This window comes from Chiroxiphia lanceolata, chromosome 6 (genome assembly GCF_009829145.1).
Source record: "Chiroxiphia lanceolata isolate bChiLan1 chromosome 6, bChiLan1.pri, whole genome shotgun sequence".
NCBI lineage: Eukaryota > Metazoa > Chordata > Aves > Passeriformes > Pipridae > Chiroxiphia > Chiroxiphia lanceolata.
The window spans coordinates 61,583,376-61,599,541 of record NC_045642.1 but is presented as its reverse complement, the minus strand read 5'-3'; the positions used below and the strand labels follow the sequence as shown (position 1 = coordinate 61,599,541).

Below are 16,166 nucleotides of genomic sequence, written 5' to 3'. Positions count from 1 at the left end.
AGCACTGAGCCTTCTGCAGAGCCTCAGCAATGACACCCCTTGCTTTCCTCCACTCCCTGTTCCCCGTTTGTTTGCAGAAGGAGAGAAGCTCTCCAAGTGCCTTCTCCTGTTACACAAACCGCTTAGTTACATATTCAGGATGTTATGATAAGAAAATAAAAGATTCTGTGTTTCTGCCTTGCTGCCTTTTGCTTCTCCTTTCCATATTCCGCCCTGAGAGCTGTTCCCAGACCAGCTGGAAGTTGGCAGGAATGTCACAGGTGACAGTGCTGTGGGGGGAAGCATCAACCTGACCTAAATCTTGGGGTGAGGTGGAGGTGAATTCCGTGCTTATGCATTGCAGAGAAGTTTCCAGTTGATCCCTTCCCTGGGGAAGGAGCTGTGTCCCCTTGAGGCTTAAGACTTCTCTGAATAATTAATCCTCTGGGTCTTGTGTCCTCAGGGAGAGATGAAAAGAACTGTGGAAGGCTACTGTGTTACACCTGATAAAGGAAGTCATTAGTGAGGCTTCAGATAGTCACATAAATTAAAAACACTTGCATCCTCTTCCCTTAATAATAGATGAAGCCTTTAGGATTAAGAGTTTAAAAAAAAAAAGGGGAGAGGGAGAAACAATGAGGAAAAGCTTTTTTGTATGAGTAAAATTCCTTTTCACACAGTTTTATTTGCCCCTAAATTACTTTATTTTTCTGGGTTGGCCCCATTCCTGTATGAGATGTCTGAAGAGGGCTGATAGGGTAAAAACATTGTAAAACTCCCTTTGTTCTGAATTAGTGAAGATGTAGGGTGTTATTCCAAATTCCTTTGATTCTAGAGGCAAAGAAGTATTTCTGTGGCTGAACAGCTCAGTAGTTCATTTGTAGTAGTTCGTTTAATTACCTTTTTAATGAGAACAGAATTTCAACTGTTGGTAGGTAAAGAATGTTCGAACGCTCATAATTCAGGAAACAAAACTTAGCAGGGCTGGGACTTGTTTTGTTTTGCCCGTGCATTTGATGATACCAGAATTACCACTCTCTCCTTCTCTGTGGCCACATGTCCAGTCCCTCCTTTTCCTTGTTCCAAACTGATGGTGGTTTATGCTCAGCTGTTGTGGTTTATTTCCAGGTACAATGGATCCCTCCCGAACGGTGACAGAGGACGCAGGAAAAGCAGGTTTGCCCTTTATAAGCGTCCCAAGGCCAATGGAGTTAAACCCAGCACTGTTCATGTCATCTCTACTCCTCAAGCATCAAAGGTATGGCACAGGGGGGACAAATCCTGGTTTTCTGATGATCCTGAGTGGAGAATTCCTCGTATGTTACTGCTGATTTGCCTTGCTGCCAGTTTGTTCTGTGGTAGTAGGATACATTTGTTTTGATGAAGAGGCTGCAGGGGGTTTTCTTTCTGAGGGTATATGGCTTTAATTTTAATCCAGTTACTGGTTTAAAATAGCCTGTAAGCTCAGGTGTGAGATAATCTGACCTTCCTGCCCCTGTTCAGAAAGCTGTCACTGCTTTTGTGATAAAAACAGAAAAAGTATTTTAATGTCTTTCTCACTGGAGTGATATCTCTTTCCTCCTCAGGAAGATAACTGACATGGTATAAAAAAATGTCATGATCCCTCTGGGCCTTTCATTTTTGTTGCTCATAATGATACTGTGGAAGTTTTTACCTGAAGTTTAGTGTGGGTGAAGGAGGAAAAGCAGTAAATATATTAACACAGTAATATAATAATGTATAGAGCTGTCCAGGTCAAAGTTCTGGTGGTGGAATAGATTTCAAGCTTCAAAAAGTCATGGATCTTCACGCTGCTGAGAAATGTGTTGTCTAACTTGGACCAAGAGAAGAATGTTGTTTAATACATAGTGTGGGATTATGTTTTCTAATGCTCGGTATACACCTAAACTTATCAAAACATACAATATCAGAGCTTGTTTTCTTTGCAGAATCCTTTGTGCAGCGCCTGCCTAGTGCAGATAAATGGGGGAGTCTTTTGGATTAAAAGTTTCTGTGCATATTTTTCAGTGAAAGCTTTTGTGAGTTAATAGACTCGACCTTCAAAATAGACCTGCAGTGTGATGTTTGTGTTGGTAACTCCAGTCTGCTGCTTAAAAATGTAACAAATGGGGAAAAAATGTGTTTTACACAGTGGCTGGAAACATACCCGTGTTCTCACTGGATAATCTGAAGCATTTAGACTGCAGTATTTGAGTTGCCAAATATTTAAACACCTGGCAGACAGCACAAGGAATCTGGTTAATGTTCATCTGTGGTGTTTTTGCAGTGCAGATAAAATATGTGTGCTGTACAAATTAGTGCCCTTATAAAGATAGCACAGGGGCTGGGACGTGAAAGCCGGTCCTCCCAGGATTTGGATTCAGGTAGATATGTCAAGTTGAATGGATTCTTCTGCACTTTCTCTGAACCCTAATAAAAGAGCTTTTATGCGTTTATAGTGCTGTCTGGGGCAAGGCTGGTGGGTGTGTGCCAGAGCAGGGGTGCAGAGGATCTCAGTGAGAGCTCTTTCCATGCACAGAGAGGACTCTTCTATTTTTAAGATGCTGTCATAGGCTTTTCTCACATCTTAGGCACCAGAGCCTAAATCATTTTACTGGGTATGGTTTCTGCACACAGTTTGTGTCAGTGATTGCAGAAACACAGACTGATAAAGAGTGAGCTGCTTGGTTCTTAGAAAATAACAACTTGACCTCAAAAAGTTTAGTTCTGCTCTCAGTCTTTCGGTCTAACTCGTATTTAAGGAAAGTAAAATGGTGGGACCTTGTGCTGCACAGGATATTAACAAGTTTTCTCCCTTTGTATCCTTCCTTCTAACTTTTCAGATACCAGTTTTCTTTTGCTCTGCTTATTTGTCACTGCAAGCTGAACCTGGAGTGGGAAGACACATTTATGTTTAGAGCACTGGTGCTTCTTGGGTGGTGGATTGAGCAGAGGTGGGCGAGGCACTGACTGTCTCCATTGGTTTTGTCTCTGATGTGGATACTGGAATAAGGTGCAGGGCTGGTTTTGTGCTAATTGTGTTAATGCAGCAGCTGAGGAACTGTATTTGTCACCAATTCTAAGCCTGAAAACTGCAATAAGTGGCAGGAGGCTGCTTGTCACGTCCCATTGTCCCTGCTGTGCAGGTGTCAAGGACAGCTGGGGTAGCAATGGCTTCAGTAGTAAATTTAGCTGAGCTAATTGCATATGAATCAGGGCCTTTTGTTTCTTCCACTGAAAGCTTGTTTTTTTTGCCACTCTGCCTTCTGAGGTGCTGGAGAAAACTTAAGATTGTTTGGGTATATGGGTGTGTCTGGGGGGAAAGCACTGCACGGGGTAATGAGTCTCAGGTTTTTTCCGAGTATTGTTAAAATATGGATGCACCTCTTCAACATTATTCACTTCGCTTTAAAACCTGTTTTATTAACTCTGTGCTTAGGCAGCAGTCAGGAGATTTTCTGGTATCCCCTTTTTCACAGAAGTCACACTGTTTAAGACAAACTTTTTTCAGCATTCTCAAAATTGGGTTTGCTGTGAGAAAGGAAGGTAAGAAAGGACGCTTAAAACTCTTATGCTGTCTCGAGTTTCTTTGTGTACACGTCAGGGGTGGGGAGTGAGGGACTGTGAGTCTTTTAACTGTGTATGAATCCAAGATTTTAATAATCTCCTTTGCTGAACTAGAGAGTTTGTTTCAAAATCATCACATCACAGGGTCACCTGGGAGTACTGGGATGCTGAACCGGAGTTTACGAGGTTTTGGGAGGGATATGAGAGGTTTTCTTAAGGGATTTTTATATTCTGGGGGTTTGTGGTGGGTTTTTTTTTTTTTTTGGTTGGGGGTACATGTCTGACAGGGAAACAGGTGTCTGTGAGTGACAGATAAACCAGCTTAATATCACTGTGGAATAATATTTAAGGACAGTATATCTTTCTTACAGATCTTAAGTAGGTGAATAATATGCCATCTAAAGAAAACTGTATGATTCCAGTTTCTGCTGAGCAGAGGTGTTCATGTTCCAGTACACATCCAGTCTTTTTGATTCAGTGGACCATTAGGTTTACACAGGTGGATCTTCACTCCTCTTTCTTTCTTCTCAGCCATCACTAACTCCTTGTTGGATGTTGTTAGTTGGAGTTCTTTTTGTGGAACAGTGGGAGAAAGACCTCCCCCTCCTCCAGTCCCATATGGGGGGGTGCTGGCAGCTGGCACTAACACTGAGGTTACTGGTTTTACTGGACACTCTAATCATGTAATCCCCCATGACTTCAGGTCTGTGTGCACTTAGATTTCCTTACTGGTTTCTAATGCTTTGAAATTACTTCCATGGGTGTAGAGTTTAGAGAAATGAAGAAGGAGCTTTCTGTGCATCTGAATTACTTGAAGTATGGCATTAGGAAGCATGAACAGTTGACAGTAGCCCCCCAGAATTCCCTAGGATTACTCTGGAAGCATGACTGCAACAGTGTATATGGGATTTGAGACCTTCCAGAGTATTAAGTCTGTGGGCAAGGGAATCAAGCACTGGAAGTATTCCTTTCTAACAAGGAATGTTTTGCTTTGGTGCCTGAGTGATTCCATTCTTAATACTGACCCCACAGAAGGTTGCAAATGCCTTTTGAATTACTACAGACTACAAAACCCCCCACCTTTATTACCTTTTTATAGTGGTGTGTCTTGGTATTTATTATGTCTGTCTGTCTTAGGATCAAAGTTTTCCTTTGGTAACCTGTGGTGGATAAAGCCAACCTATTTTCTCCCCTATGAAATTACTATTTCAAGCTGCCTGGGGAAGATCTTTTCCGACTTCAAGTCCAATTACCTGCCGAGTTGGCTTCTGCTTTGTGCTATCACAACAGCAGCTTGTGCAGTCACTGCCTGGGTTCCTGCAGCTCCAATCAAGTTTCCTGCTGCTGCTGGAAGAGAACAAAATGCAACCATACCAATAATTATTAGGTCGGGGGCAGAGCTGCAATTTGTGCTTTGAGTGACGAGGGAAAATGAAAGTACAGGATTCTTGTGATCAGATACTGCATCTGCTTTGACATCCTTTAAATGGGGAGTAAAAGGACCAGAGATCCCTTTGGCACTGGCAGCTTTGTGGTTTTCATTGTGAGTGAGAGCTGTAGAGCTCAGCTGCTGTGCCTGTCAGTGGCTTCCCTCTTTCCTACTGGGCTTATTTAAGGTCTAATCAGTTCGTGGAGCACTAATTTGTTCTGAAGTAACTTAATGGCACAGGTATCTCCAGAGTCCTGGGCTGTGCAGGAACAGCTTTTTCTTGGCTCATCACACAGAGTCTGCTTGAATAATAGTTTCCTGGGTGTACTGTCCTTTTCTCTATTAAAAGAGCATCACCTTAACATGCTGACTCTCTATCCCTGTGCCCTTCAGTAGCAGGGAATGGTCAGACAGAAGGATTGGACCAATTTCACCAGTAAGGCTTCATAAATAACAACCCTTACTTGGTTTGAAGCTCTCCTTCCTGAGCTTTTGGGACCTATTGAGCAGAATGCATGTCAAAGGTTTTGGAAAATCATTTTATAGTGTTTTCTAACAAAACCCAGATGTTTAGTGAAGGAAGGGGAATTAAAAAATTGCTGAGGACTACAACAATTATTTTTTTATGACTTAATGTTGCTTTTTGTTTTCACGCTCTCCCTGCAGAGGGTAAAAAGAAAAAGGATCAAAAAATGCTTTCCTTGTAAGCTCTCTTTAAACTACATCTGCTCTAAATCAATATTTTAGAGCTGGTTCTGCTTGAACGTGGGTGCCGTCTGAAAGCAGAGGAAGGTGCAGGGATCAGCAGGACTAGTGTTAAACTTGGGAATGTTGCATTTCCCCATATGCTTCCACTTGGCTTCCCACAGGGATCCAGGCTGTGCAGCGTCTCAGTTTGCAGCTTCCTGGACTGTGTCAGGAATAACCTGGGGGGTTTGGTCTTGTGATAATGGAGAGCTGTGGAAAGGAGGGGCTGCATCTCAGCTGAGCTTTAAGTGCTGTAGTGTGAGGTCAGACAGTGCAAACCTTGCTGCCCATCATGGAATGACTTCAGTTGTTTGTGCCACTGGAAGAGCAACAAGTAGGATTTGTACTGGAGATGGTTTCACTGGAACATAAAATTTTCACAGCTTGAGCTTAACGTAGCATGACTTGTTTAAAGCTCTCTTGTTCCAGTTTGACTGGTTCCTGCATCTTCCTCACCCTTCCCAGCAATTTCGGGTGGAAATTTTGGACCACCACTGTAGTGGTGAAGCTCTGTCCTGTCTCATATTTATTCTAATTGGGCTGTTAATTGGCTAGGATGGATTTGGTCTTAGAAGTGCATTTCTCCTGAGAGCTGGGCTGCTCTTGGCTTCCTAAAAGTGGTGAAAACACCCAAAACTAGGTTTGGATCAAATGAGGCCACATTAGCCAAACATACTGTTTCTGCCTGTGTGGTTGGTACTGCCTTTTGAACTTGCTGTTGGGGATAACTCATCCCTGGAAGTTGGGATTTTACCAAGGGAGATTTCTCTCTAGAACATTAAAAAGTGATCTGCTGTGGTGTTCCAGGGGTTTGTGCTGGAGCAAAGTTAGGAACAGCCTGATGACTATGAGGGCTTTTATGCAACTATTGGAGTCTGGGGCTGTCAGCATCTATAATACAGGAATTCCTCTTCTGTGTATGGGTTGTTCCATGCTCAGAAGAAAATGTAGCAAGAGGAACATGCAGCTGATGATGGATATACTTTTCCTCTTCTCTCAAACTCGTGTCCAAATGAAATGGTCTTAAATGGATGGAATGTTGTGTTTTGGAAAAATCAAGCAGCATATGCTCAGTCATAGCAGCTCTGCTGGAACAGAGGAGCTGGAACTGAATCAAAGAGGAGATGAGACTCCTCTGCTCCAAGGCTTTGTTGAGAGGGGCAATTATTTTGAAAACACAGAAAGCAATTCGAGTTTCACTGGCCAACAGTAACTTTTCGAAGAAACAAACAGCTGCTACTCCTGTTTTACAAATTGGAAAATGCTTGTTTTCCAGAATGCCTTGAGATTTTGTTGATGGAAAGAAGAAAATCTAAATATATAAAATGAGTAATGTTATCTGTTCTCCAAGTGACAGACTCGAGGGGTGACTCTTGTGACACCAGGAGATTCCTTTTCCCACTGTCTGTGGGTCTCTTGTCTGAGACATGTTTATGCTTTCTTTTAGATGCAGGATTACTTTGTTTTGGGATCCTGCTGGTTTGCTCCTACTCAACACCAAACACCCCACAAATATTTTGGAAGAAAACAGGGAGAACTTTATCCTGATAATCTCTTTTGAAGGGATGTATCCCCGGCAAAGTGCTTCATGTGCTGAATGCTCCAACCTCTTCTGCTCATGTAGAAAATCTTTGGCAGTCACAAAGCAGTTCAGAGTTCTTTAGCACTATGGGTTTGCTCCTAGAAGATGATTTTTTTTTTTTTAATCATCTCCTGAGCTGTCCTTCCAAGAAAACAAAGGAGTTTGGCCACTGGGCTTTCATCAGAGCTTGTGCTTAGGTGAGCTCCCACGTGAGGCTGTGTGTGTTGTGTACAGACTTGCCTTTAAATTCTGCCTGTCTCTTGTCCACAGTGATTCTGCCTGTCCTTCAGGAAGTTCTGGACTCTGCAGATACCTGGAGTGAGGTAATGTGTGTGGTAATATATGCTTTGGCCTTCTAATTTCAGCAGCAGCAGATGCAATCACTTGGACTTCAGGAAGCTCATTACAGGCCCAGCACTACCAGCTTGCTCTGTTGTTCAGTTCTCTGTCCTCTTCCAGCTCCATCTCACTGTGAGCTCTGAGATCTTCCTACATTAAGTTTACCACAGCCAGGGAATGATGGATCTCCTCAGCTTTTTGGTACCAGGGAGAACACTCTCAGTCAAGCTGAAAAACTGTGGGACTTGGTGCACTGAGGTCAGGTTTGCACATTCCCTGGAACTCTCCCTCTGGGGACTGGCCTGGCATTTGCACTGAGAAAAGACCAGTGTCTTCCAGTGATCTGTCTCACACTGGGATCATCCAGAAGTGTTGTGGATGTTGACAGCTACCACTTCCGTGGTTCCAGAGATTTTCCTGAGAACTTCTCCTGTTTTCTAAGTTTAAGACACTGAGGGATACTTTTCTTTCTTTTGCTCTAACCCAGGGTAAGAAAAGGGGGGGGAAGCAAGTACAGGTTTGATTTCTGTGTGTTTGGTTTTCGCTCGTGGGTCTCATGTGACCAAAGAAACTTCGGTTCCAGTCCCTGTAGCTGCACAAGGTTTTCTCCTCCCAGACTTTGCAGTGATTGAAGGCTTAGATGATAAAGCACCCCCTGTTTGCAGCTTGGACAGCTCTTGTGTCTAAAACAGCACTGCTCAGCTTGCTGAGGGATGTTGTTCTTGAGCAGGGGAACCTGAAGAGAACCTGGAACTTTCCTGGTTAGATAAAGGACATTTTATACTTGTCCTGCAGCAAGGCAGATTTCTGGGTTTTATTGCTAATCTCAAATCCCAGTTAAGTTTAACTGCAGAGATGCTTTCTTTTGTAGGATCAGACTTCTGAGAACCAGGACTTTCTGGGATCAGAGCATCCACATTTACACTCTGGATGATCAAGGAATTTCTGAACCTGTAGCAGCTTGTTTATTCTCCAGCTCTTTGGGAAATGATGTGTGGAAAGTTTTCTTTGGGTAGGAGGTTACAGCCTCCAAGGATTAGAGCTTGTTCCTTTCCCCAGGCAGTGCTTTCCTCAGCAGCCGCTGTTGTGAAGCTTCATTTCAGCTGAATGAGGTTATTCCACCTCTTCTCTCCCTGTCTTTATAAGGTATGCTCATTCTTGAATGAGTTGTTGCCTTCTCATATTGACACAACTAAATTTGTAGGACCAGTAACTCTCCATTTCTACCAAAAAGTGGCCAAAGGTTTGGTGAACTTCTCTCAGCTGTGGTTCAGCCACCTGAAGATGTGCCTCTGTTTGGGTGGACCTGAGCTGATCACACAGATAACAGCCAACCTCTCTCTTTGGAGCTCTTGCCTTCACAGTATTTTGGCTCTGCATCTGTTTAACATAATCCAGAATTCCAGAAGAGGTAATTAAAGAGATCATGTGGTTGAGAGAAGGTGAGGGAGAGATGCTTTTTTGTGCTTAAGGTTTTAGAGTGTTTGGTGAGCGTTATTAAAGCAAAACTTATTATGTGCTTCATGAATGCAAAAAAATTGTGGGATTGATCAAATAAAGCTTCAGTTGTGGGCTGATTTCTCTGGTTTGCACACTTGAGACACTGTACTTTATAGAGACAAACCTTACAAGTTCTGAATTTTCTACAAAGGATTGGAGGAAATGCTGAACAGGACAGTGATAGCAAACCCACAAAAGCTGGAAGGAGGCCTGAAAGGAACTTCGGGGAGGCTTTGGATTCATTTTGACTTCTGACCTTCGTGTAATGATATTTACCATCATAGACTTCAGACAATGGGCTACTGTGTAAAGCAGAAATTTTTCCTCCTCCCTGTTTTCTTACAGAAAGAAATTTTTCTTCTCCTCTGTCAGCATTTGGTTTTCCACAGCGCTGTGTCTCTCCTTCAGCCCACCAAAGAATCTGCCACTGCCGAAGGTCAGGGATGAGGCAGTGCCTTGGTGGTCCAGGTGGGAGGCAGGAACAAAGCTGACCTCGCCTCAGCTGCTCCTCCTCTGCTGCAAAGGAGAAGCTGGCCTTGGAAAGCTGGATTGTGAAACTTGTAATAGCACAGAAAGTGCTCTTCCCAGCTCAGCCCTCCCCCTCCCAGCTTTCTCAAATCTTCCTGTTTGGTGTTTTGTCACAGAGATTGACTCTGTTGCTGCCTGAGTGTAATAAATAAACTGTGCAAGTCAAAACAAAGTGTTTGCAATTCTGTGCAGGAGACAGCCCTTGCTAAATATCTTAAAATATCACTCTGCTATGCTCTTGACTGTTACTGAGAAGGTTTAACTCTCTTTTGCTTGGTTAAAAATATCTTGGTTATTTAATGTTGCCTCTTAGTATCTTTGTCCTGTACCCAGACACTGCTGGGGTTGAGAGTGTTGCTGTGTCACTGTGATGTGTATAAAAACAGGGCTCTTTCTGAGGAACTTTTTTTCCCCTGCAAATAATAGAAAAGGATTTTATAAAGGAAAAAAGTTGCGTATCTATTAAATTCCTTTGGGTTGTGTGTGAATTTACTCAGGGTCTCACACAGACTGAAACAGTCAGGACATTGAGTTCAGGTAGCCCCCATTCATTGCTTTAATTCAAAACTTTGCCAGATGTGTTTTTGTCAGATGCCTATGTAAATGTACAGATTTAGATGATGCAGTTTTACAGATATTTTTCTTAACTGCTTTTATGAGTTTTGCCATGGAAGTACTTTAGGAACTGGGGGGGGGAAACGGACAAAAGCAAGTGTTCCAATTGTTATTTAAGAATATTGAAATTTTTTGAGAGAATTTGTAGCTTTAGATGTGAAACTTGTTACAGTAAACTTTGGTTACAGAGTTCATTCAGTAAGTTTAAACAGGGATATGTGTTCTATACCTCTGTTCCAGTATTGGGTGTTGGACAACCACTAGTTCTCTACAGTCCATTGTTTAAACCCTTTGGCAGAGTCCTCAGTGCTGCAGGATTAATCTACTTACACCAGTACCTGCAGAATTCCTGCTGTTGATTTAGTTACAGTTTTCCTCATTTTATAAATTCTTTATATGGAACACAGCTTAGTGTTTTGGAAAGTCACTGTTTGTGTGATGGGGAAGCACTGGCATTGCTCTGCTTGATTCCATCACCTTCAGGAGGGATTCCCTTTCCTGCATTCTCTTCCTCTCTCCAGATAAAAATGTACTTGCTCAGATGTAAAGGGAGGGCCCTGATTTTTTTTCTCTCTTGACTGCTCAGGAATTCTGTACAGGAATTCTCTGATTAAAATTTAGCCAGAATGATAAATAAAAATCTGTATGCATAGCAAAGACAGGTGACAAGAGGGAACACCACCATACAGTGTAATTGTGTGAATGCACTGAGGCTTTTCCAGGCTGAAGTTATAATTAATTTTTGCTTGGTGGCAGTGAAAGTTACCACATTTAGTCTTAAAAATAATAAACCACTTTGAAACAGGAGTGTGGAGGCACACTCCTAGGTCAAAGGCTTGGATGGCTTCAGACAGATCTCTGGAAAAAAGATTTTGGAATGTAATAAGAGGTATTTCTGCCTCAGGTAGGATTGCAGGCTCTTCAAATGCTGCGAGGGGGTGGTTCTGCCCCTGCTGCTCCACGGAAGCTGTTTGTTGTCATTTGTGTTCGAATGTTTGCCACGTTGATGGTGCAGCAATAACAGGAATTGGATGATCTCTGATACCCAAACAGTCTTGCTCCCAGCTCCAAGTGTAACAATCCTACCTAGAATTGCTCTGAATAAGGCACTTTGTACAGGATAAACCCCCCCAAGAGTGCTCAGAAGTAGGTAAGGTAGAGACAGCCCATCCCTTGGGCAGCCCGGCTCTTCCAGCAGCTCCTTGTGGAGAAAGGAGTGTCAGGGCCATGAAAGGCTGGGTTTGAGGCTGAGAGTGGTACCTGTGTTGGCACATTTGTTCCACGTGGGAAGGTGCTGAAGCCTTGGCTGTGCAGGCTTGGGCTCTGCAGAGCCAGTGGAGTCTCAACTCCAGCTGAGCAGCACGTGCTGGTTTAGAGCAAGGGCTGTGTCCAGGAGGTCATTCCCACTTTGGTATCTTAATTGCTGATTTAGCCCTGGCTGAAGGTCGCTCCAGAAGGACCTCTAGCAAGTTTGTGTGCAGAGGATGTTTGACATCTTGGGATCCTCATGGAATCTGTTGTCCTTCAGTAATTTTTCTGCCAAAACCTCGAGTGTCTGCAGAGTCATTTTTTTTCTGTACTCCTGCCAAGACTGGGATACTTCTTGTTTTGAAGTCAAGGAAGTTGTGTTCAAGGAAATGTCATGCCCAGAATCGCTTGTTAATTGTGCACAGGCTGTCTTTAAAGCAATACTTACTTGGCTTTCAGTTGCCAACTGGTGAATTGTGTTGTTAACACCAGTAAACGTCCATAAATCAGATACCTCAACTGTATCTAAGCAGCCTGTTGAGTGTTCCAGAATTGTTTCAGCCTCCCGTTTCTCAGGCTTGATTAACAGGAAGGAGAGAGCACTTAGGGTACTTGTTACAGGTACATAATGTCTCTTCTTTATCACTTGTGTGATTTTTGTTTTCCCGTTGTGTATCAATGTGTATTTGAAGGACAGTGAAGATAAAAAGTAGGTTTCCTCTAAAATGGAACTCTTTCTTATTCGAATATTATGTTCTCAGTCTTATCAACCTGGGCAAAGTCTGCACATTAATTTGCCAGGATGGTTTGCTGCTTCTGTGCTTTCTTTTTTTTGTCTTTTGTTTTTGGTTTTTTTCATGCATTGATCCAGATACCACGTTCTTTTTACAACTGCAACCCTTCCTCATGAAGCATCTCACTGCTTTTCACTCTGTTTGTTTAGTGCCTGCTGACTATAAGCTAGTATGGTGATGGAATGCTTTTTCATACAGACCACTGGAAGTCTTGGAGTGGGATAAGATTCACCTTTGATGGAATTTGCTAAGATAACTTTGTCAGCAGGAAGAAATTGTCTGCAAAGTGGAAAGGCCAAAAATGTGCTAAATGTTTTGGCATTGTGTTAATCTAATTTATGATTGACTTGCTGTACTAGTTCTCTGTTCATAGTTTCTTGTACTGACTGTATGTTTTGCTTCACGTTGAAGGAAAACACTTTGCCTTTAAAGTAATGATTGTGGTTGTATTAAAGTGCTTTTGGCAGAAACTAAGATTGATACCTGTGTGGGGCAGGTTGTCTCCTTGTCAGGTGCAGGTTGGTCAGTTGTGTGTGTTAACAGAGGGAAGATTTGCTCTTTGGTTTGGTGTTTGGGTGAATTGCTGCAAAATTGGGTTGGGACTTAGTTCCAATTTCCCCAAGACTTTAAAGCATCAAAGGTTTGGGCTGAAGGGGTTGCATTGAGCTCTTAAATAATTGTCATACAGGATGAGGCTGTGATACAGTTGTGGAAGAATGTGTTGTATGAACTTTTTATGAGACAATGATACATAATGTGGAAATAAACTGATATAGAAGCTTGTGCTTTATCTTCCCTTGTGCATCATCTCCTGTGGACCTTATGAATGCAGACATAATACAGAACATAAAGAAGGGGGAATTTGATGTAATGAATTGGTTTGAAACGATGGATTAAAGTCTTTTTGCTGTTATTTTCCTTCCCATCACACCTCCCCCCTCCCATCCCCTACCACTGACCCACCTTTACTGCTCCTCCACCCACTGTTTTTGTCACTGGGAAGTGAGGGACACCAGGAGTCTTGAGTTGATTTTTCTTCTTCCAGTTGGCCTCTCAGTGAGATGCCTTTGAGCTTTTCAGGAAAACGTTGCTGAACATTTTCTTTTTGGAAAAGAAAATGTACTCATGGGGTTTTAAAAGAGAATTTTTCTTCTCATTTTGCATTTAATATATAAACCATGTATGCCCTGTGCTCAGCACTCAGTGCTGGTGTAGAGCCTTGCTCCTGCTGGAATATATAAAGTAAAAATAGTCCAGGATGCACAGGAATTGTGAGGGGTTTTGTGTCCCGGTTTTCACTTGTAACAATAACACTTGCACTGGTGTTGATCCATTGCTCCATGATGGTAGATTTTGATTTTTTTTTTTTAATTCTCTCCTGAGCTGGCAAAATGAGAAGCTTGTTTTTGCCACAGCAAGTTTCTATAGTCTCTGAACACCAGTTGTGACAGTGCAGCAACAGGAGGGGAGGGGTTGTGTTGACAGGATATTCCATATAACTTTAGATCTGGAAAAGGTTTTTAATAATCTAAAGTGTAGAACTACAAATTGTTCTCTTAATCGTTTGTTTTGAATGCCTGTATTCATGGAAGTTGTTCAGACCCCTGATGGTTCTGGCTTGAATCCTAAAGTCTTCACTGACTCCTAGTTGTGAATTTTCATGAATAAGTAGATTTTAACTTTGTAAAGCAGGAAATTGTAGTGTTTTGTTGTATCGCTGTTTGTTCACGTTTCTGTGAAAGGGGAATCCTGGAGTAATAAACATGATTCTGTAATTAGAATATTAGTTACAGTAGATTAGCCCTGCGTTTTAGTGAAAATCAGTGCTTTATCTGCCTTGCCAAGTGAGATGCACAGAGACGAGCACTAAAAATTACATGTTCACTTCAAACTCTTCTGCTGTCTTTCTATTTTCCTTGGTACTGAGGCCTTTTGGTACTGAAACGAAAAATGTAGGATACATGCTGTTCTTTCAGAGCTGTGGTTTCCTCGAAACTATTATTACTTTCCTTGGAAGCTTGTCTGGGCTGAAGGTGTCAGTCATGCATCTGAACACTGATTTGTGATGAAATGAATCTTTTCCAGAATTTCAGCTCGTTTTTCCCCGTAGTGTTTGCACTGGAGAAGCTTCATAGTAACAGCTCAGCCTTTTTTTTTTTTTTTTTTTCCCTGCAGGAGGAATGTCTCCCTTTTGTTCTTACAACTCGAACTGGTTGTTCTTCCCTCAGTGCCTTCCCCCCCCCCCCCCAAGCGCCCGTGTGGGTTTTTTGTTTGTTTTGAACCGAAAACAAAAATCTCGAATTAATTTGTGAGGCGGCGTTTGAACTTTCTCACAGAAGTTGCTCGGGTTGATGTGCGGAGAGACAAAGCCGCAATTATCTCCAGCTTTGTCCTCCCGAGGGGCTTCATTACAGCGGCTCCTCTCTCCCCGCTGCCGTGTCCCAGCAAGGTGAAGTTCAGGATTCAACAGACACAACAAATTATTATTTTCTCTGTGTGTGCCGTTTCATCCCTGCTGATGGAACATTTAACCGCCCCCCCCTTTTTCTTTTTTTTTTTTTTTTCTGTTGTTGTAGCAACAGGAGAATCCGTGCAGTTCTCACAGAGCCTTCTGGTGTTCAAACCCACTCGTTTGATAGTGATGTGGTAAAAGCGTTGACTTTGTGCTGCATCAGCTCGTTCCCCCACTATCAGCCAAAGGCAGGGACACTTCCAGCTCTGAAACGGCTTTAAACTGCTCTGTTTCTAATATTGCTTAATGTCATTTGACAGGCACCTAATACTTTAACCCTTAAAGCCTTCTGCTCTAACAATTCCATGATGGATTTAAGCAGGCTTTCCTCAAGTTTTAGGTTTGCTGATCCAACCCTGAGGGCAACTAAGGAGTGCTTCAGACCCTCCAGACTCTTACACTTTGTAGTAACGTTTTCCTCTTCAAGGTAGTGCTTTGTCTTTTCCTAACACTTAAACCCTGTTTCATTTGGTGATTTTAGCTCTCAAATCTGAAGTTTGAGCTGAAGACACGTTTGGTTACAGACACAAAATCTTCTGTTCATACTTTCCCTTCATAAGATTATCTCAGTTGAGCACCTGGTATTTCAAGACCCTTTAAATGATTTTTTGTTTTTTCTTTTGCTCTTTCTTTTGCTTGTGTATTTTAGTAAGGCATAGTTCTTTTTCCGCAGTGTATATAGTGATATATTTGCCAGCATTTGAGTATTGAGTTCAAGTCAGGGGAACTGAATGCATTTGGAGCTCCTTGTTAAGGGAATGTCTGTAATATTTTGAGAAGAATGTACTTAAGTAGCTGCCTGCAATTCACGGTTCTCTGTGCCTGGAAAGTGAGCCTTAACCATTGTTCAATATTTATTTTTAGAAATGAGGTGATATGGAGAGGTCCATTCAGAATGTTTCACTTTAAAGAGAGTATGCCAATATATAGATTTGGCGCTTTGTAAATCCTGACTTTTTCATATCCTCCCAGAAAGGAGGAAGGGAAAAAAAAAAATGTACCAGTGAGAATTAAATGTTCTGGTGTTGTGCGTTTTGATTCCATTTCAGTGGAAGATGGGATTATATATGAAGGATGATCCTAACATTTTGCATGTGGGATTATCATCTGGGTTGAGGGGAACAGTCTGTGGTGAGTGTGTTGAGAGAAACTCATTTAGCAGGTTCTAGTCCAAAGCAATTCCTTGCTTGGCTGGGTAATAACGTAAGGAATCTCCAAGTCATCACTTGAGAAGAAATGTTTTCTGACACTTCTGTGACTTGCTGAGTGTAAATGAGATGTTGGTTTATAGAAGACTCTTTCAGCAAGCACATGGGGCAGCAGTGA

The 16,166-nt window shown here is 42.3% G+C and overlaps 1 protein-coding gene across 1 annotated transcript in view; it reads left to right on the top strand.

The window, feature by feature from the left end:
* PELI2 (pellino E3 ubiquitin protein ligase family member 2) overlaps positions 1 to 16,166 on the top strand; it is a 64,890-nt gene that overhangs the window by 23,887 nt on the left and 24,837 nt on the right. Inside the window, exon 2 of the mRNA XM_032691511.1 lies at positions 1,108 to 1,237. Coding sequence (XP_032547402.1) covers positions 1,108 to 1,237 — 130 coding nt within the window. The remainder of the gene's footprint in view (positions 1 to 1,107; positions 1,238 to 16,166) is intronic.